The 21,821-nt window shown below is 58.1% G+C and overlaps 1 protein-coding gene across 1 annotated transcript; it reads left to right on the forward strand.

Moving 5' to 3' along the window:
- Nucleotides 1-7: 7 nt before the first annotated feature.
- On the forward strand, nucleotides 8-21,360 carry TSPAN18 (tetraspanin 18). The gene is made up of 8 exons (XM_036259409.1): nucleotides 8-25; nucleotides 4,180-4,252; nucleotides 6,598-6,792; nucleotides 13,033-13,107; nucleotides 14,435-14,533; nucleotides 15,047-15,229; nucleotides 19,581-19,664; nucleotides 21,300-21,360. Exons 2-8 carry the CDS (start codon nucleotides 4,190-4,192, stop codon nucleotides 21,345-21,347), a joined length of 747 nt encoding a protein of 248 aa, XP_036115302.1. The 5' UTR covers nucleotides 8-25; nucleotides 4,180-4,189; the 3' UTR covers nucleotides 21,348-21,360.
- Nucleotides 21,361-21,821: the final 461 nt, after the last annotated feature.

A 21,821-nucleotide genomic window follows, 5' to 3' on the forward strand; every position in this document is an offset into this window, starting at 1 on the left:
TGCTGACGCCTGAAGAAGTGCCCAGGTGACAAGTCAGCAGTTGCTTCCCGGTTACTCTGGGCCCCTCTGCCCCACTCCCTGACATGCAGCCTCTCCCCCTCCATCCTTCCTGTCTGTCTCTTCCCCTGTCACTTCTTGCTGTCTCGCTCTTTTCCTGTCTTTCTCCATCTGTCTCTCCTTCGGACTTGTCTTTGTCTATTTCTCTGATTTGCTGATTCTCTATTGTCCTCTGTGTCTATTTTCTGTTTTCCCACCATTCATTCATCCATTCGTTCACTCGTTCATTCATTCAGACATATTAATTGGGGACCCAGCATGTGCCAGGCGCTGCTCTGGACATTGGGAACATGGCAGTGGACAAACAGGTCTATACCTTTATGAGGCATCCCTTCTAACAGCAGAGGATGTGTGCTACCAAAATAAAGAAGGAAAACATCGAGTTTGTAGAGTGTCCACGGGCACTGGCCTGGGCCCCAGGAAACAGTTCTGGGTTCAGGTCCCCACTAACTGGCTCTGTAGCTTGGCCAAACCCCTTTCCCTTTCTCAGCCTGTTTTCTCGTTTCCAAAGGGAGGGTGTTGGGCCGGAGCGGTGCTGCCCCGACTTTTTATGACCAGGAACTTCTTTCATTGAAGTTCTGGTGACATCAGTCACACAAGGGCTGGGCTCAAAACCAGCACCTACACAAACAGTAGTGTCAAATAAAAACTTCCCTTAAATCCCCTTAAAGCTCTTAAACACCTGCTTTTGTTATACAAGAAACCATCGATTCCATCTGGTGGGGGAGCCCTCCGCTTGGCCAGGAGCAGGGACGCTGAGACGGGAGCCCCGAGACCACGAGACCCACCCAGCAGGTCCAGGGCTCCCACCCGTGCTCACCCCGGAGCAGACACCGGAACACTGCACCCAAACCGCTCCCTGCACGCTTCCCCTGTGCACGTGGGGGGTTGCGTTCACACGGAGTCAAGTTCGCCTGCGATGCTGACTCCTGCATTTCATCCCTCTGAGCCCCAAGATTTAAAGGATTTGAGCTACCAAACAGAGCTGCCTTTACTAAGTCATTTTAGGCACATGTTCACGTTTCTCCTTGGCTGTTTTCTGCGAAGTCATACATACCTGGTGGCCAGAGCTTCTGAATAACCCGAGCAACGGGCCCCCGCCCTGGGGTGGTTTACTTGCTGTAAAACCCAAGACGTTTGCTTGGCCCGTGGTGAGGGGATGATTTCTGAGATGTTATTTGCTATCCTGAAAATAGCTTAAAGATATGGTTTGTCTCCGGGAACCCAGTTTGAGAACCGTTGCACACACTCCTTCTCCCTGCTCAGAAATCCTCCACGGCAGAGCCCTCACCCCCCCCCCCACCCCGACACAGAAAACGAGAGCGAAGGTAGTTGGTCAGCCCTGCAAGGGCAGGAGGGAGCCGCCCAGGGCTGGGCAGCGGGGAGGAAAGACGGGACAGAGCCGCCAGGTGTCAGGCGTGGCGTGAGGACCTCTACGTGTATTATCCGTCAGTCCTCAGTCCGTGCCATTTGCCGAGGAGGTCAGCGTCCCTGGCCCCGTTCTACAGATATAAAAGCAAAGGCCCAGAGAGGTCATGTCCTACGCGCGGCGAGCCAGGTCCAGTCTGACTCTGCAGTCCCCACCCACACTGATCCTCTCCCCTTGGGTTCCTGCAGGCTCCCGGAACAGGGACATCTCAGTGGGCCTTTCACCCCTGGCCCCAGAGCGGGCTTGCCATTTCCATGTAGCCAGGCCCCCAGTCTCCTTCATAAGTGCCTTTTGGACATTTTTTTGAGGCCATGGACCTCATGGCCTCAAGTGTCTTCTCGGCCTGCCTTCCAGAGCTTGTCTGTGTCCCCACTCTCCTTAGAGCTAAATTAGGGAACAGTGTGGTGCTGCTCATTTCCAAAAGGCTCTGTGGGTGGGTGGAGCTAAGAGCCAGATCCAGGTAGGGATTGGAAATTCCATGTGTCCGTCAATCTTGTCTGGTCAGTTGATTATAGAGGTGTGTCCCCATGATCAGAAGCCCCTTGTGGGGAGTGGAGCAGGCAGGCACTGGTCTTTTGACCAGCCTGGCAGTGGATACTGACCCAAGAGGCTGTTTCCCTGGATAGTGGGAGACAAATTGGCATAGGAGGTGTGAAGACAGGCCTGAATTTTGGAGGATGAATGAATGGGACAAGGAATTAGCATTCACTGAAAATGGTGGTTAAGAGTTGTGGCTCCAGATTAAGACACGCCTGGGTTCAAATCCTATCTTAGGCACTTCTGTGCTGTCTGATCTCAGATAAGTGAGTCCACCTCTCTGAGCTCAACCTCTCACCTGCAGAATGGAGATGACATTGCCTGTGTCCTGGAGCTTTATGAGGAAGGAGATTGTGCATGTTTCTTGGCACATAGGAAGAACTCAAGGTGTGCCAGCTGTTCCTAGCTGCTGCTGTTATTAGCTGCCGAGCCCTGTGCCAAGCCCTGTGCTCGGTTTTTTTCATGCATTATCAAGAAGGCATTGTTTTTATATTAATTCTAAAGACAGGAAAACTCAGTTGCATGCGGTTGGGGAACTTACCCCAGGCCACCCGCTAAGCCTGCCGGATCTGGGTGTGATCCACTGTCCGGCACGATGACACCTTGTAGTCACTCAGCCTGCCCTGGAGCTGGAACCCAGGTCCCTGCATCTCCAGCCACCTTCCAGCTCACATCATCTGTTTTTCTACCTACCTCACTTTTGAGGTTGCCAAAGGCTCTTCCCCGGAGACACGTGTCCTTTTATTGCATTTGTCTGGGAGCTCAGCTCTCCACAAGCCGCCGCCCGTTCAGTGTAATCTCTAATGAATGTGGGACAATAAATTCAGGTAGGCCATTTATGAGCTGCCATATTTATTATGCCCCTTAACTGCTAAATTGCTAGAGCCCACTGAAAACTGGGTCCTACCCTGGAGAGCAGCTTGGCCTGGTGGGCAGAGGCGGGGGAGACTCCAGAGCCTGGCCCAGCAGACTTCTCAGCATCTCCCTGGAGCAGACCCGTCTGTCCTCCAGAGCCCGTCCAAATCTGAGCCCGACGGAGGAAGAGCCTGGGCTGGGGGGTGATGGTCAAGATGTTGAACACCTGGTGGGCACTAGCATGGGCCAGTCAGAAGAGATGCCAGCCCGACAGCAGGCCAGCCAGACCCCTAGGTTCCCACTGACCTCCAGGAAGACAGGGCTTGGAACAAGAGCAAAGGAGGGTCTCCTGGTCCCACCCACCTCCTCTCATGAAGAATGCGTGAGGACATTCAGTAATGAGTATGAACACGTCTTCTGCACCTTGGGGTCTGACTGGTGGTAGCAGATGCTTCTCCCGGGGATGGGGAAGGGCTGCCTCTCATTGGCTTCAAGCCCCAGCGCCTGGTTTCCAGTTGGTGTGCAGTCAGTGTTGGCCGAGTAGAACTGTATTTAGTGACTTGCTCCCATGAGCACACTTTCAGGGAGGGACAGGGAAGGCTCCTGGGGGAGCTGGGGTGCTGGAGGCAGTCAGGGCATGGGGAGGGCCTGGCCCCAGGTGTGGGTCTTGTGCCCCCAGCTAGGGGCCCTCACCTCTTTTCCCTGCAGCAACCCCCTCACTGGCAGTCCTGCAGGCTGGAGGGCGTAGATGGTGTGGGAATTTTGTCAGGCCTGGGTTCTGATCCTGACTCCTGACCGTGGCGAGTCTCTCAAGGCTTTGAGCCTAAGTTGCTCATCTACCAATAGGAAGGCTCACCTCAGCAATCAAATGACATCATCACGTAGGGTGGATGAGCCCCGGCCACGTGCTGGGCGTCATGCTGAGCGTGTTACTGCATTATTTCAATTCATCCTCACAACAGCGCTTGGGAGGAAGCTCCTGTTTTTAATCTCCATTTTCAAGTTGGAGAGAGCAAGATCCAGGGAGGTGAAGTAACTGAACCAAGGCCACACAGCAAATGAATGGTAGGCAGGGGTCTAACGGAGGCATGCTTGTCCCAGGTTCTCACTCCTAACTCTGGCCCACGGGGCAAGGGGCCGTCCTTGGGAGAGGAAGTTGTTACCAGCTCCCCTCGTCCCCCTTCCACTACGAGGGCAGGCTGGCAGCTGGCCCCCTACGCCGCCCTGGGGGAGAGGGGAGCAGGGATTTTTCAGGGTGGGGTCCCCCAGCGGGAGGACTGAGGAGCCTTGCTGTTTTGTAGGTGGAGCATCATGGAAGGCGACTGTCTGAGCTGCATGAAGTACCTGATGTTTGTTTTCAATTTCTTCATATTTGTAAGTATCCGTGGAACCTGCCTGGGGTCTCCTTAGGCCTCTGCTGAGTGGGCAGAGCCGATACTGATTGGAAATGGTCACAGTGGGCTGAGCCCCAGGGGCGGGACAGGGGCCAGTGTGAGAGGCAGATGTACCTGCCCAGCCAGGATTTCCCGGGTGGGAGGTCCCAGCAGCGCCCACCCCACTCCAAAGAGCCCACCGCCTAGGAGACACATTTTGCACGGACCCGGAATGGTCCAGCTTCTCTGACAAAGGGTGAGGGCCTCAATCCTGCCTTGGGATCTGAGCCCTGGTGGGGATTGGGGGAAAGGAGGCAAAGGGGGTGATCGGAGGGCAGCAGAGGGAGCCCCACCTAGCCCTGCCACCCAGAGCTTAATAGAGGTCAGAGCGGGGGGGGAAATTGACAGAAGTAGAAACCTCTCTGGAATTGGGAGACCTGGATTCCAAACCATGCCTTGCATCTTACCAGCTATGTGGTCTGAAACATACTTCACCTCTCTGAGCCTCAGTACCTTCATCCCTTCATTACCAACCTCAACAGGTTTTTTTGAAAATTAAGCAAGATTGAGTGCCTGCAATACGTCAGCACTTCCTAGCTGAGCCCCATCCCCACCCATGGATTCCCCCCATGAGGGACGGAGCCCCGCGTGCCCAGGTGGCCAGCCCAGCACCCGGCAGCACAGCCACCTGCTGGCCACCACTGGGGGCTCCGCTCCGGCTGCTGGCCCTTCCCGGGAGACAGCCGCACACCTGGCCCCTGACGGCTTTCCTGACCCCACTTGAACCTTTGACCTTAGTGCAGCCAAGACCTGGATGGATGAATAAACATCCACTAACGTCCTGCAAGTTAGGGTTGCTATGGAAAAGAGGCCCCTTTCTGGTCAAAGCTCACGCTGTCTCTCTCCATCTATTGTTTCTACATCTCAGCCAGTGTCCCGGATTCCCTCCCCCGCCCCATAGCTCTGAAGAGCAGGGAGCCCGACAGGCTTCAATGCTAGACCCAAGTTCCAAGCTGGGTGACCCCGGGCAAAGTCCAGTGTCCCCCTGAAGTGGGGCTGGTCACCTGGGCAGCTCAGTGCATGCTCACGCCCCCCCTTGCCGCAGACCTCAGCACAGTAGCTCACCCCAAACCTGCACCAGCCCCGAGGAGGGGCGCAGGCTGTGCTGGAGGTTGGTCGGAGACCAGTGACAGGAAAAATTGTAGCCTCTGTCGTTGGCGTCCCTTTCCCTCTCCCCTCTGCCCGGGTCCCTCAGCCCTCTCCACCCCTCCCCCATCTCAACTGTGTGTAAAATATCGTCTCCTGCCCCGAACTGTGCAGCTCTTCCCCGCGGCGTGCAGACCCCTCTCAGCCGAGCCAGAGCGCAGCAGTTTGCTCTCAGCTACCATCTGTCATTCCTCAGGTCCTCCCACCACACGGGGACTTCAAACACTTTACAGCCTTCAAAATCCAGCGATGCCAAACTGGCTCTCCGGCAGCTGATCTGCTTCCAATACTTGTGTGTGCCCAGGACAAATGGAATAGATATTTATTGAAACCTGCTAAGTGCATTCACATCCATTCTGTCCTTTCTTCCTCAGGGCCACCTTGGGAGGTGGGATTTTTTGCAACCACGAGGAAGCTAAAGTTCAGACAGGTTAAGCCACTTACCCAAGGTCACACAGCTAATAAGTACCACAGTCCTTTCTCTGGTCTAAGCTGCCTCTCTCCAAAGATGAGCAAGGCATGGAGAGATGGGCCACACAGATGAAGACATAAACACGAAGGCTTATGAGGTGCAGATTTGAGAGTGGGGAGCCCAACCTGACAGAGCTCCTGCTGGGGACAGAGCAGATGGCTTTTGTCTGCTTTCCTGTCCCTGGCAGGGCGGGCACAGTGCAGGTGTCGGGGCATGTTCATGCCGTTTGGTGAGGGTCCTTGGGGCTGGGGTCAGGGAGGCCAGGGTTCTGCCTTGAACTTGCTGTGTGACCTTCAGCAAGTCATTGGCCCCCTCTGGGGCTCTGTGGAATGCGAGGGTTGGACAAGATGACCTCGTTATCCTGCAGCTCTGACACGGGAGGAGAATTTTAAAGTAGCGAATAAACTCCACATGACATGGTTCCCAGCAGGCCAAGGGGCTCCTGGGTCGGAGGCTGGGTTGAGATGGTGCGCGCTGCTCTGAAGGTCAGAGCAGGTGGGAAGACGCGAAGCGGAGAGAACCGGTGCCGGGACCTGCAGCAGGTGGAGTTCCTCCAGCTCACCAGGGCTCCCCGCCTCTGCCCGGCCTCGCTCAGGGGCCGTGCGTGTGGAGTATCTAACCTCTAACCTCTGTTTCTCCCCCCGCCTCCTGACTGGACCGGCGAGCAGCTGGGTGGGGCCTGCCTGCTGGGCATTGGCACCTGGGTCATGGTGGACCCCACTGGCTTCCGAGAGATCGTGGCTGCCAACCCCTTGCTCATCACGGGCGTCTACATCCTCCTGGCCATGGGGGGCCTGCTCTTCCTGCTTGGCTTCCTCGGCTGCTGCGGGGCTGTCCGGGAGAACAGGTGTCTGCTGCTGCTCGTGAGTATCCATCCCCCACCACGGCTGCCCCGGGTGGGCGGTGGCCCTGTGCCTGCACTGCAGGGCCTCACGCTGAGGTCCGAGCCCAGTAGGCTGTCCTCCTGGAGTGGGGGGGCCACAAGCCTTTCCCATCTGGACTTGCAGCCCCAGCCTCCGGAGCCTGCTCGTTGCGCGGGGCCCTCGCCTGTCACGTGGGCAAGCTGCCCCGGCGTGAGAGCGGCCTTGGCCTCCAGGTCTGAACAGCCAGGCTTCCCCACGGCGCGGTCAGCTGAGGGCGTTGACCGTGATGCTTATCTACTTGCTTGCTTTTAATAACTCAACTATATAATTCCTTCCGTGGTAAGAGATCTCAGATAGCTAGCTATTGGATAAATCATTCACCTTCTGCATTTCCAGTTCTAAAACAGAAATGATATCATCTCTGAAGGTCCTTTACTTATTAAATAAATAGTCCTTGGACGCTGCTATGGGCCACATAGTTCAATAGGTGCTGAAGATGCCATTAGGGGCCGAGAGTGGCTGCCCCCTCCCTCATGGACAAGCATCGGGGTGCTGAGCCTGTCAGGATGGGCCGGGCAGCAGGCAGACCTAGTTTGAGTGTGTGCCCTGCTCTGTCGCCTAACTAATGCTATGACTCTCGTCTGGTTTCATAATCTCTCTGAGCCTCAGTGTCTCTGCTTGTCAAGCAAGGATCTGAGCAGCTCAGCTGTAGGTGGGAGCCAGAGGAGGTAAGGGGTAGATGCTGTTTTTCTGGGCTGTTGTATTGCCATGAGCTGTGGTCCTTTGGGCTTCTGCTGACCTTCCTGGCCTTGGTGGATGGGCCTTCTGCCCCTGCGGGGTCCGGTGGGCCCCAAGGGCTACGAGAACTTGTGGGTTGAGCCCAGTCCTACTGTGGGTTAAGTTAAAAACAGCCCTGCTTAGAGAAGTGTGCGTGTGGATGGGTGAGTGGGTGGGTGGCGAGTAAAGCAACAGGAAGAGCTGGGCTGGTCATCAGGAGGACTTCCTCGCTGGACTCTGTCTGCTCTGGCTGTGAGCCAGCACCCCGCCCACTGGGAGGCAGAGATCTGGCATTGTGCCTCCTCCCCAGATTAGGACACACTGTGTGGCCCCCACTGAGTCACAGTGAGACGCCCCACATCACAGGGAGAAAGTGAAATCAGCTGTGAAATGTGTGACAATGGAGCCTTGGGTCCCTTTGGCCTTCAGCCACGTATACAAGGCAAACTTTTCATTGGCAGAGAAACAAAGAAAACTGTGGGCGCCCCCTGGTGGAAAGCTCTCTGCAGTGTCAGGCGGTGCAGGGGAGATCCTGGCTTCCGGAGCCCCAGAGGACTTTAAAAAGGAACTGGGTATGGGTCCCAGGACACACTGAACCATCCTGCAGTCCCCCCACACCCCAGCCCCCAGGGCTCATCCACTGTTAATGGGCTCATCTCAGAAGCCAAGACAGGAAGCCAGGCTGGGCTCTGGGCTGGGGAGGCAGCGGGCTGAGTGGCTCCCTCTGAGCCTGCCAGCTGGACGGGACATCGCTGTCCTCAGTGTTTAGGAGGAGACGGGGGCCCAGGAAGAGGTTTGCCCCAAGCCCCCAGAGAGGGAGTTAAGTCATGGCCGTGGCTGGGTTCAGCCCACCGAACCTCAAAGCAGCTGCCCCTTCCTTCCTACCCTTCCCTTTTCCTCCCTTTCCCTCCCTTTTGTCTCTCTAGTCTCTTCTCTCTGTTGCTCGCTTGCTTGCTCGCTCTTCCTCTCTCTATCTCTCTGTCTCTGCCTTTCTCGTCATCTCTTGGTTTCTGTTCCTGCTGCCTTATCCCTCTCGGTGTGATCCTCCCCCGTCCTGTTTCCCTGCCTCTTTCTCTCTGCTCCCCCTGCGTTCCCTCTCCTCCCCTGTCCTCTCCTCTTCCTCCCCTCTTCTCCCCTCCCCTTTCTGATGCCCAGCTGAGGTCACAGTGCAGGTCAAAGGCAGGGGACCCTTGGGCCCAGGTCTCCTGTCTCTCAGACCGGGGCTGGTCCACGGGCTCCTATCCTGGTGTGGACTCAAGGGGTCAAAAACTCAGCTGAAATTATGCGTGAAATGTTATGTCGGGGCCTGCAAGCGTGTGTCTGTATGCATGTTGCGTGTGCCAGTATGCATGCTGTGTATGTGTGTGTGTGTGTTGTGTGCACATGCGTGTTCTGGGGAGAGACACCACAGCTCCTGGAAGGTTTGCAAAGACTCATGACCTAAGAAATAAGAACCACTTTCTCTTCTAACCTGGACCTGGCCGTGTGGGGGTCCCAGCTGAAGAGGGGCGCTGTGTTTCACGCTGGTAGATGCTGGGGTCCTCAGGGAGGCCTGGGAGCGCTTCTCGGCCTGCGGGCGGGAAGGAAAACTTGAGAGGAGCCCAGAAGGAGCACGTTAGCCTCCTCCGGAGCCCTGGCTCAGAAGCCAGCAGAAAAGGGGGGCTGGGGGTGGAGGTTCACTGAGCATTCCCTCCTCCTTTCTCCGAGGCTAAGACCCACAGGTCCCAGTGCCCAGGACAGCGAGCCCAATGACCACATCGCCTAATGATCAATTTTTCTAAAGATACAGTATTCAGACACTCCTGCTGATCCATTTCACAGTGTTTTCACATAGCATAGGTCAGTTTCAGTCTCTCATTGACCCTTTGTGGCATCCCTTTTTCCTGGTTGCTTACCTCTGAGTAGGTCAAGGAATTTGTTTGGCTCATTTACTTATTTATTTTAAAATATTTTTTAATGCTTTTTTAGAGAGAGAGGAAGGGAGAGAGAGATAGAAACACTGATGTGAGAGACAAACATGGATCGGCTGCCTCCTGCCCGCCCCCTTCTGGGCACCGAGCTCACAACTGGGGCATGTGCCCTGACCCAGAATCAAACCGGGACCTCTCAGTCCACGGGACAACGCTCAATCCACTGAGCCACACCGGCCGGGTTTGGCCCATTTATTTGACTCAAAATTTTAAAAACATTTTGTAACAAAGCATGCTACATTGAAAAGAGAACAGCAAAAAGAGATGCATTTAAAAGAGATAAATGAGCTGAGTGGCACATGAAGTATGTAAGTTCGGTAAATGTTTATCAGAAATGAGAACTGAAAGCAGACGTGCCCGTAGGCAGATGGGTTAGAAGAGTCGGGAAATGCTCACTATTAGGCAAAATAGCAGTTTCCTTTGGTAGTTTTCCTGTCCTGTGCACGATGTTGTCGATCTGATTCTCGGGCACATGTGTCCGTGGGCAGATGGATTGAGGTTAGATGAACCCAAGGCGAACAAACCCCCCAATTAGGGGAAGCCCCAGGAAGTAGCCAGACAAGCCCTGTGGCTGGAGCCAGGGGGATCCCCTCCAGATGACCAGTGGTACCCCTGACAAGCAGGAGGAAGTCATTTCAGGCTGGAGAAGGCAAGCTGGCCAAAGTAGCAGCGTTGTGATGTTGGCACAGCCTGGCACTGTCCTTCAGGTGGCTCTCACACACACGCAGGTCACCCCTTGGTGCCCATGCTGGGGCACCCCTGCTCCGGGCAGGAGCAATGGCAGGCTGGTCTGCAGACCCCTTGCTCTGGGGAGACCCCATTTCCCTGGCAATCACTTACCAGGTCCATTCTTTAATTTCATCTCATGAATTTCATCTCTTGAAGTATGAAACTCTGCTCAGTATAGACTTCACAAGGACGGAGACTGCCTCTGCCTTGTGTATTGGTTTGCCGTGACCTGGCACAGTGCCTGGCACAGAGTAGGTGCTCGGAGAACAGCCCTGGCGCGAGGGAACGAGAGAAGGCTGTGAGGAACGTGGGCTCTGGGTCAGAAGAGCCCGCCTCTGATCCCTGCGCTGCACGCCAGGGTGTGACCTGGGCTGGTTGCTTAGCCTCTCCGAACCTCTGGTCCCTTCCACATAAGGGAAGATTACACTACTTCCTTCCCATAATCTGCTTTGCTCTGTTCCGGGCATATGTAAACTCTCGATAAGTGGAAAACTGAAGGGACCGGTGTTGCCCACCAGGGACCTTACAGGCCACTGGAAAGTCCGAAGACCTGGACGCGCTTGTGGGATCCGGGATAGCTTGGTGTCAGGCCATCCACCTCCAGGAGCCCGCCGGGGAGAGAGGCCAGGAGACCGCATCACAGCCTGAGGGCCAGCCCGCGTGGGGGAAGGGCGAGGGGGTGTTGGGGTGCGCTGCGGGGTTGTGGCCAGGGCACAGGAGGCCTCTGTCACAGTCCCCTCTGGTCGGGGAACTCTGCCCCACCCTGAGCTCAGCCCACGGTCACCCCGCACAGCCGACCCCAGCAGGACCGGTGGGAAGCAGACCCAGGCCGGCATTTGCTGACAGCCGCCCGTCCTGAGCCGCGCGGGAGAGGCAGGGAGCACGGCCCTGAGAGGAGCTGGTGAGGACCCAGCTCGGGCGGTCACCCCGTCCCGGGTCCTTCCCGCGCTGTGGGGACGGGCCGAACGGGGTGCGGGCCGGTGTGGCGCCCAGTGCTGCCAGCACCTGGAGGAGGCCGGAGCCCTGCTGTCGGCAGCTTCACCCCGGGAGACCCCGTGGCCAGGACCGCAGTGTGCTGGCTGCTCCGTGAGCGGGGCGGCTTCTTTCGTTGGACATTTAAGAGGGAAAACAAACCGTGGGACAGGCCTAGATGTTCTCGTGCCCACGTCCTGAGTGGGTCCTTTCGAAATCCATCCCGAGAGTCTGCGAAGGTGGCGTGTAGCCCAGGCAGTGTGGGGGAACCTCGGGGCCTCCACCGGGCAGCCGCCTTCAGGGGTCTTCCCGGGATGAGGGTGAAGTGACAGAAAGCTGCCGCTGACTGGGAGAAACCCGAGCCAGGAGAGACACCAGGATGGTGTCGGCCCACGAGAGTGTCTGAGGACGCGGCCAGCGTCCCCGGAGCCGGGCTCACTGAGCTGGCTTCCGCCCCGTCTATGCCTGGGAGAGCCCCACGACGAGCTTGGCTCAGCCTCTCACATGCGTCCCTTACCTTACTGTTCCCTCACGTGACCCCAGAAGTGGGAGTTACACCCTCATTTTACCGATGAGGAAACTGAGGCTGGAAGGGATTTAGTGATTGTCTAAAGTCCCATAAAGCAAGGCAAGGCGGGCAGAGGTGTCTGACCCTCAGCCCAGGACCCTTGCTTCCCTCCAGCCTGGGCACATGCAGCGTAGCCCGGTGGCTCTGGGGACTGTGATCCAAGGGAGCAGGCAGCTGCCGAGGCGGCTGGGAGGGTGTGTGCACCGGGGACTCAGTCCTCTGCTGGTGGTCTCAGGCGGGGTGACACTCTGGGATTGTCACAGACTACGTGCCAGAGGCACCAGCAGCGCTGAGTGATGACATCGCCATTTCCTTTCTTCTGCTAACAGCTCTGAGCCCAAAACAGTGCCCATGACGACCAGGGCCTGAGCTGTAGTGGACAGCAGGTCATGGTGGCGAGTCGGTCACTCCTGGCTTCATTCATTCATCAGAGAGCCACGGACTGATGTCCGTGCCGTCCAGGCGTGGGGAAAGCATGCTAAGTGGTAGCCTCTGTGCTTGATTAGGGACCCAGTGGGGACAGCAGCTGGGTAAGGACACCTTTGCGGGGCACTGTGATGTGGGGGAGCCAGGAAAGGCTTCTCAACAGGAGAGTGGATGGGCTAAACCCGGTCTGAAAACGGAGGGGCTGGTGGGTGAGGAGGGCCGTGGCCTTCCTGGCAGAGGGGCCGGAGACAAGAGGCCTCGTGGTCGACTTGGGAGCATCAGGAAATGCAGTGAGAGGGGCAGAGCGTGTTCTGTTAGAGTTTAAACTCCAGCCCCTGGGTTTTCACGTTGTGATAGACACGCCGCCTTCCCTCGGCCCAGCTCCTTCACTGCAACCGAAGATCGAGGTCCCTGCCCACTTCCCGTGGGAATGAGCTGCAGCAGGGAGGGTCGCCCGGGCGGGTGGGGGGAAGCCAGGAGCCCCACCTCCTGGACAGTCTTCCAGGTGCGGCTGCTCAGACAACACCGCGCACGGGGCCTCAGCTAAGGGGTGCCGTTGGCACAGAAGGCTTTCTCTTTGTTTACTTTTTCCATATTTGCATTACAACCTTGTTGGTTCCAAAGACGGATTGTTGGTATGTTCATTATGAGAAGTGTCTGGATAATGGCAGTGAAGTTCCTTGTTTCACAGAATCCGTGCGTCGCGTCAATTGTGTCACAGGTGGAGGGGAGCTTTGGGAGCAGAGTCCCCTCGCCGCCAGCCCTCAGGACTCACGAGCCTGCCCTTTGTCTCTGCAGTTCTTCCTGTTCATCCTGATCATCTTCTTGGCGGAGCTCTCGGCGGCCATCCTGGCCTTTATCTTCAGGGAAAATGTACGTACCCCTGTACCCCAGCGCCCTGCCTCCGGCGAGGGATCGGTGGCCGTGATGGCCGGCCTGTCCCAGCCTCAGAGGGAGAGTCAGCAGCCTCTCATCCAGCACTTTCAGCCCAAATGATGACCCAGCAAGTCTCTTCTGTAGGAGGGCTTTTCCAGAAGTCAGCGCCGGGGGCCCTTAAGGGTCTTGCTTTTCCAGAAGCATCTAGTGCAGTCACACACCTGACTCTGGAGGTGTCCGTTCCACAGCTGGTGCGATCGCACACCTGACTCTGAAGGTTCCACAGCTGGTGCGATCACACACCTGACTCTGGAGGTGTCCGTTCCACAGCTGGTGCGATCGCACACCTGACTCTGGAGGTGTCCGTTCCACAGCTGGTGCGATCGCACACCTGACTCTGGAGGTTCCACAGCTGGTGCGATCACACACCTGACTCTGGAGGTGTCTGTTCCACACCTTGCCAGGCGATGGCACAGCACTAGCCGTCGGCAGTCTGGGGGTAGGCAGGGAGGCTGTCCCCTGAGCCCTGGAATGTGTGACTGCGGGAGAACGGAGTGCGGCACTATCAGCTGAGGCCCTGGCCAGTGTCCAGTTTGGGCCACCTGCCCCTCAGGCCATCTTCTTCCAGGGGCTCCCAGCCACCCGAGCACCAGCTCCCTCCCGAGTCTCAAGAGCCAGGCCCCAGCCCCCGGTGGCCTGGAAGCAAAGAGAAGCAGGAGCCCAGGGAGGGCAGGAGACGCAGGCTGGCCCTGGGGGTGAGCAGGGCAGCTGTCGCCCAGAAGGGAGGGGTCGGCAGCCGCCGTGAGCAGAGAAAGGTGCTAGAGGGTCGGTCTCTGCTGGCACCACCCAGGGTCCCAGCCTCTCTCTGCAGCAGCAGGAGGGTGGTGACCTCTGCAGAATGTTCTGAGGGAAGGAGTCGCTTCCAGGAGCATCCCTGGAAACGAGACGTACACAGACTGCCTGCTCCGTAGCGTGGTTTCTTCACTGCCACCCAGGCATCGCTAGCTCTGTCTGAGGAACAGCCTGGTGTGGAGGGGCAGCCCCGCCCTGGGTTAGCGCCCCCCGCGCCCCGAGAAGAGCAGGGCACGAGGCTGCCAGCATGCCCTGGCCTCCGGTGCTGAGGGGCATGTGAAGGCTTTTCATGTGAGCAACCCCATGGTTTGGGGGAGGCCACAGCCTTGAGGGAGGGTCAGAGACCCGCCCCGAGCTTAGGAGAAGGCCCTGGGGCCTTCCCTGCTCCCCGGAGATGACAGATGGCGAGGCCAGGGAGGGCGGGGGCAGCACCAAGCCAGGGGTCTCAGCTCACCTCTCCCTCTGCCTCCAGCTCACACGTGAGTTCTTCACCAAGGAGCTCACCAAGCACTATCAGGGCGACAACGACACAGACGTCTTTTCCGCCACCTGGAACTCGGTCATGATCACAGTGAGTGACCCCCCTGCACACCCAGGAATGCCGTGATTCCCCGTGTTGCAAATGTCTGGCCTCCAGAGACCCCTCTGCCCGTGTGCTGGTAGTAGACCAGGGCACTGTGCCCCCAGCCCAGACCCACCTCGGAATCGCAACCACACAGCGTTCCCGGCAGCGAGTGCCCCTCAGTCACAGTCCGCACTCCAGATGAAACCTGTTCGCCATCCCAGACTTGAATCCTCAAGCAGTTGTCACCATCAGTGATGACAGCAGTCATAGCAACTGTGTACTGAGTGCCGACTGTGAGGCGGGGATTGTCACCACTGCCCCCATTCACAGATGGGGACACTGAAGGTTCAGAGAAGCCGAGTGACTTTCCCAGGTCACACAGGTGGAGTGAGCGGGGCCAGCCCACACGGGGTCCCGACTCCGTTCCATCACGCTTCCTGTCTGTGCCCTTCGGAGAGGCTGCCCGTCCACCCTGCCCCGCAGGCCCAGCTCCCCAGACCCTCCCCTTTGCTCTCCTAGTTCGGTTGCTGTGGGGTCAACGGGCCCGAAGACTTCAAGTTTGCATCCGTTTTTCGACTCCTGACTTTGGATAGCGACGAGGTCCCCGAGGCGTGCTGCCGGAGAGAACCCCAGACGCTGGACGGGGTGCTGCTGAGCAGGGAGGAGTGCCTCCTGGGCAGGGACCCGTTCGTGAACAAGCAGGTACACTGCCCCCCAGTGCTGCCCCAGAGGGCCCGGAGGCACCCAGGGTCCCAGCGGACTGCTGGCCACGGTCTGGGACGTGGAGGCTAGTGGAGCTCCTTCCCGGCCCTGAGATCCAGCCCGAGGGGCTGACTGGCAGATGGCTCGGTGCCGCGCAGCCCGGAGGAGTGGCGTTGTGGCTGGGGCTACAGGGTGGGTGGGGGTTCCAGGCTGCGCAGAGCACTCCTTGAGCTCCTTGTACTGTGGGGTGGGAGCCAGAACTAGAATCACACAGCGGGGGCCCCTCCTCGGCCACGCGCTCTGGTTTGGAGGAAGCTCACATTGGCCGTGTGGGGAACAAGGGAATGAAGTTGGGGAAGCTGCCAGACTTCTTTGCTTCTAGGGCTTCATCTCAGTCTCAGAAGAATTTCTTTCCCTTCCTGTGTGACACAAGGTCCCCCACCCCTCAGTGTGTGGGGGACCAGAGGGAGGGGGCAGAAGGAGGGTGGACTGAGCCCGGTCCCCTGGCCTCTCGCTGGATCAGGCCTGTAATGAGAATCTCACGGGTCAACTCCAGACACCAGGGACCTCCAGGGGGCGGGAGCCGAGGCCTCTGTTCCTCGTGGTTTAATTAGAGGAAGCAGAAGATAAAACAAGCAGCAAAAGTGATCATTTCACGTGGCGACAGTTACTACTAAGAAAGTGAGACCAGGTTTCTGGCTAGAAGGGACTGGTTAGAGGGCTCAAGGTAGGCCTCAGAGTCCCAGGGGAGGGAACAGTTGCGCTGAGGCGACACTGGCCATCTAGCGAGTCTCTTTCCAGCCTCAGCTTTGTCTCACTCACTCAGCACCGCCATCCCCTGAACCTGCTCGTGTCATGTCAGTGGGTACACAAGGCCCCAGAGTCAAGTTCTTCTGCCCTCACAGTCCTGCCCTCCTGCACCGAGGGGGAGAGACGGGGGCCCTGGGATCGGGCAGCTGCAGAATTGGGGAGGGTGGGCCACCCAGGGGTGGCATTTCTGCTCTGAGGATAGGCTGCAGGACATGGAGCACTTCCATACGGTGATGTCAGCCTGACCTGGCTGTTAACCACTGTCACCTTGGCCAGGATACATTCTCCAGACCTCAGATCCCCTCCACTCACCCCTTCCTCCTTGGAAAGGGGCTTCATAAGACCTCATGACCACCAGGTGAAGGCTGCCCTTCCCAGCCTCCCTTGCAGCTAGGCCATGTGACCAACTTGTAGCCAAAGGGCGGAAAGATGTGATTTGTGCAACTGGGTCACATCCTTAAGAGAAAGCAGGTGCCCAAACCCCCTCCCCCTGGCTGGAATGCAGCTGTGGTGACAGCCACCTCTGACCTTGCAGAGGAGGGCGGCCCCCTAGGATGTCAGAGTATCAAGAGAGAAGGAGCCTGGCTGTGGACAGCTCCATGGAGCAGAGTCACCACCACACTCAGGATTTGATAGGAAAGAACAACTTCTAAGTTGCTCAGGAAGCCTCTGTTGGGAGTGGCTGAGGCGCGTAGCCAAACCTGTATCCTCAGCCACTTGTAAAGTGTTCTGGGAGGCTCTTCATGGGCCCTGGTCCTTCAGGGCTTCGTCCTGACATGCTTCCCATTTGTGATTCAAACTTGTGATGATGCCTCCTTCCATCTCTGGGCATGGCTCTGATGTCTCAGCAGAGAGGAGAGGTCCCTGGGCAGCTGTGTGAGTTCTTCCTCTGCTCCTTCTGAGGATTACTGGGATTCACTTCTGGGACTCCTTGCTGAGACACTCACGTCCCTCCTGAGCATCCTTCCTTTTTAAAAGTCTCTGTCGAGGGACTATCTATTTGTTTTTTCTGCAAAACCGAATTCCCTAAAGCCCAGGATGCATTTCTGCATTTCTGACTTGGCCTTATCTCTGCATCATAAGCCAGCAACACTTTTGATTGCAAGTAACTAAAATCCCAACTAAAGGAGCTCAGCAGATACCTTTGTGTTTCACACGTGGCAAGAATTCTAGAAGACTGTGGCCTCTCACACTGTATCAGTGGCTGTGTCAGGTCAAGCAAGGCCTGGTCTCTGTGGCCTGTTCTTGTGTTTACCACTTCATGATGGCAAAATGGCTGCCATGGCTCCAGACATCCCACCCATGTTCAAGGTGGGAGAAGGGGAAAGGGTGGCACCATCTTTTTTCCCTGAAACCTCTAGTTGACTTTTGCTTAGGTTCCACTGGCTAGGACTTGGTCACATGGCCACCAGGAGACAAGGCAAAGGGCTCTTGTCTACTGGTGTTTGAGTTAGTCCACCAGCCCTATTTACCACTGAACTCCAATGAAGGGAAATCAGGAAATCGCAAAAAAGGTAACTCAGGATGAATACCTCGACTCCCCAATATGATTCGAACCCATGTGGCAGTTTCTCCAGCTCATTCCTCAGCCTTCCTTGGGTCAATACAGTTACCCAAGAGAGTCAGGAGCGTGTTCTGCTGGAAACAAATCAGGGGTCTCTCAATAGATGGTGACCTTGCTAGACCTTGACTCCGGGTCAGTGTGGTGACTGATAGAAAACCGTCTGTATTCTCCATTTGTCCAGATTATCTTAAGTCCTCTCTCCCCACAGCATCACTGTTTCTCTACGTTATTTCCTCTCTACCACTGTTCCCCATCTGCTCTGTGGTAGGTTGTGAGTGTGGGTGCTGCTGTGAATCTCAAATAAAGTGTTACAGCCTCATCCTCCTGGAAAGGGAAAAGCGATGCAACCAGAAAGCAAGAGCAGCAGCACGTGCAAAGGCCCTGGGCTGAGCTGGAGCATGGTGAACAGGGCAAGACTAGCCAACGTGAGGGCATCAGCAGGCCCACACCATGCAGGGCCAGCAGGGCCATGGTGAGGATGCTAGAAGAAGAGTGGAAACCCATGCCCAGTTCTGCCTGGGGCTGGGGGAACCTGGGTGTGATGGCGTTCCGGCTGCCCACTGGCCAAGGATTAGAGGAGGAATTGTTACACCGGCTCCATTGAGAAGCGATGATGGCTCAGACCAGGGTGATGGCAGTGGAGATGCAGAGAGGTGTATGGATCTGAGGAATGATTCAGGAGGTCACATCTACTGCCCCTGGTGGTAGGTTGACTTTGAGGAAGGGAGGATGAGGTGTTGAGGAGACTCCATAGGTCCTGGTTTGGGGACGGCCTTGGATCTGGTTTTGGATGTGTGGGGGGTGCGGAGCCTTTGGGATGTCCCAGCTCAGGGGAAGGTCCATGCTGGAGGAAAACATGGGTATTCTCTGGCACCTCTGGCCTAGCTGCTCTTTGCCAGATTAGGTTAGAGGGGCAACTATGGTCCGCCTTGGGTGGGGGACATCCCCTCCCTGCAGAGAGGGGTCACGGGAGATGGTGACAGCAGCGTGGTTGGGGACCAGCAGTCTGGTGAGGCTGAGGCTGGGACAGATGGCACCCTGCAGTGTCTCACTGAGCGGGGTGGGGTAAGCCGGCAGGAGGGCGAGGAAGAGGTAATATCCTGGGGTGCAGACAGGAGCTGGAGCCCGGAGCCAGGGACCTGACCCAGGACCCTGACCCGGATGAGCAAGAACAGCCTTCCTGATGCCCGGCTCCCTTCCCCCCGGAACAGAGGAGAGAGCAGCGGGCTCTTGGGCTCTCAGTATAAACCCTGCGAACCCCGCGTTCCTTCCTCCCGGGTGTGGCTGTGAGCAGGCTGTCAGCTGCCCCGTCCTCCCTCCTCACATACTGAAAGTGGGGACAGCCCTCGCCCCAGGGGCTGCGATGAGGACTACTTGAGGACAAGCAGCCACGAGGCTCCAGCAAAGCTGACAGTGTGGACGCTCGCAGTGTTGGTGGCACGTCCCGCCCATTCTCCCTCCTCCCTGCTTCCCCCGAGGTGTCAGTATCTGGGGCCTCCACTGGCCAACCCGGTCCACTTAGTTCAGTCCAGGGACCCAAAGGGTCTCGGATGCCAGAGCCAGATGGAGGGGGAAGAGCAGTTAAGGGCCCAGGTGCACCGCCACAGCAGAGGGGGGGCACAGGGGTGTCTTCTGTCTGCTAGACAAGGTCCCCTGGCTGAGGCGTGGCCAAGTCAGCTTCACGTCGCTGACTTTGGGGTTCACTGCTTCTCCTGTGGGTGTGTGTGGAGAGAGAGGGTTGTCTTGCAATGAGCCCCGGAGACATAGGGGTAACCCCCCCAACTCTGTGCTCAGACCTTTCCACCAGCAGATGTGCTCGGAGGGGCGCAGAGGGAGGGAGGGCAGCCCACAGGGCTGGGAGCCTGGCTCCGGGCCAACAGCTGCCTGGCTTTGGGGCCACATGTCCTGATGCTGGTCCCGGACCCCGACCCGACTGTCCCTCAGGCTGTGGCTTCTTCCCTCTGGTCCCTTCCCCAGGGCTGTTACACCGTGATCCTCAATGCCTTCGAAACCTACGTCTACCTGGCTGGAGCCCTGGCCATAGGGGTGCTGGCCATCGAGGTAAGTGAAGGGGCCACTTCCGCGGCTCCCCAGAAGCAGACCCCCATGGCCTGCCATCCCCAGCCCACCTGTGTCTCCACCTAGGGCCATGGGTCCCTCCTCTGCGGCTCTGTGGGGTGGGGAGCCCAGCCATGTCTCTGCTGCCTGAGAGTCACTCCCCTGTCCCCCCCCCCATCTCCACTCCTCTCCCGCCCTTGCCCCCCGACCCCTACAGTGGGCGAAGGATCAAAACACGGACTCGAGGGAGGGCTGCCGGCTGTGCTCCCGGCCAGGCCCTTTCTCTGTGATGTGCTCAGGGCCTGTGCGGCCTTGTTAACCCCACGAGGGCTTTCCCCGCCCCTGCACCTGAAGGTCCCAGCGCCCTCAAAAGGAAGGCAGCTGCAGACCCTCACAGGCACCAACAGGTGGCGCTTCAGCCAAAGGCTGGTGCTGCCCCTCCCTGATCTACTCCTGCTCAGGGAGGTTGGGGGCAGCGTTGTTCACACCCCCCTACCCAACATCTCCAGGAATGGGCACCCCAGACTTCAGCCACTCCTGGGCCTTTGGGGTGTGACGCCAGGGCCTCCCCTCCCAGGGCTGCCTTGGGGGTATCCCAGCCCCTGGCACCATAAAGGGTGTGGCCTTGCTCAGCTGCTCACTGTGCCCTGTAGCCCCCCTGCCCAGAGCAGTTTGAGGAGACCATTGGGGATGGTCATTTATTCAGTCATTCATCTACTCGGCAAGCGTAGACTGAGCCCCTACTGTGTGCCAGCACCGGTCCCGTGAACCAGCCCTCTCGGGGCGACAGTGAACTTAGAACTGGGCATGTGTCCTGTGCAGGAAGAGCATGGGCTTCTAGTCAGCTCCCGGCGCCTGGGGAGGCAGACCCTGCTCCCCACGGGGCTTTCCCGCGACCCCAACCCGCCTCCCCTCCCCACCGTCCCTCCTAGACATGTGTCCATGAGCCTGTGGTCTGAGGACTGTTCCCTGTGCTACTTGCAAGAATTCTGGCCATGGGGCACCTGCCAGCCTGGTCAGAGGGGCATCCCGAGGGGTCTCTGCCTGCCCACCACCTCGGGCCCTCAGTGGTTCCCTCCTCTGGGAAGGGCTGCGTCTTCCTGGCCTGTGAATGACAATCCTGGTGACTTGTTGCTAAGCACCTACTACACACGGGCGCCACTATGTCCTCAGGTGATCGCCTTACTGTCCGTCCCACCACCTACCTGTGAACTGGGAGAGCGCAGGTGTGAGCCTGGGCTGCGGGGTCAGGGGCTGGACTCAACCCCAGCTCCCCACTCCCAGCTGTGCGACCCAGCAGGTCACAGGACCTCTCTGTGCCTCGCTTCCCGGTCCCCGAGGTTTCTGAGGAAGCTCTCAGAACTGGGCCCGGCACACAGTGAGCTCGGAGACACTCGGCCCCAAGCAGGGAAGGTTTGGCCCAAGGTCGCTGCCGGCAAGTAGAAGCTGGATTTGAACTCATGTCCCTGGGTTTCCAAAGCCCCTTCTCTCCGTAACTGCAGGGCATGAAGGGGGCCAGTGGCTGGTGAGGGGGCTGCCCCCAGGGAGCCTCAGGAACCCCTACAGCACAGTGTGCCCCAGGTGGGCGGCCCGCGGGGGGGTTCCCAGCCTAACTGGCCGACTCCTACTTCCCTGCAGCTGTTCGTCATGATCTTCGCCATCTGCCTCTTCCGGGGCATCCAGTAGAGGGCGTGGCCTGAAGCCTGGAGATTCGTCCGCCCAAAGCTGCCCAGCACCCCGTGCCCTCCCCCCACCCACACCCCTGCCCACTGGTCCCGGGGGAGGAGGTGAGGCCGTCATGAGTGGCCAGGAGAAGGGGCAGGGGAAAATAGCTATTTTTTTAACAAAACAAAATGACAAAAATATGGACTGCGGTCCCCGCCTGGATTCCGGGGTGGGGACCGTGGGCGCTCTGCACCCAGGATGCGGCCTGCACGCGAGACCAAAGGAGCAGCGGCCCAGGTCCCCTCCTCGGCCCAGCCGGACTCCGGCAGCCTGCACCCGGGCCCTCTCCGCACAGCTTCGGGACCTGGTGCCAAGACGGTGAGAATTCGGGCCACCAGGAGGCAAAAGCAAGTCTCGGAGAGAGGTCCCGGAGTCCCGGCCGGGAGGCGCGTCACCGCGTCCTGGAGCACCCAGCACCTGCCCGCGGTTCCCGGG

This window comes from Molossus molossus, unplaced genomic scaffold, assembly GCF_014108415.1.
Source record: "Molossus molossus isolate mMolMol1 unplaced genomic scaffold, mMolMol1.p scaffold_m16_p_13, whole genome shotgun sequence".
NCBI classification, from domain to species: Eukaryota; Metazoa; Chordata; class Mammalia; order Chiroptera; family Molossidae; genus Molossus; species Molossus molossus.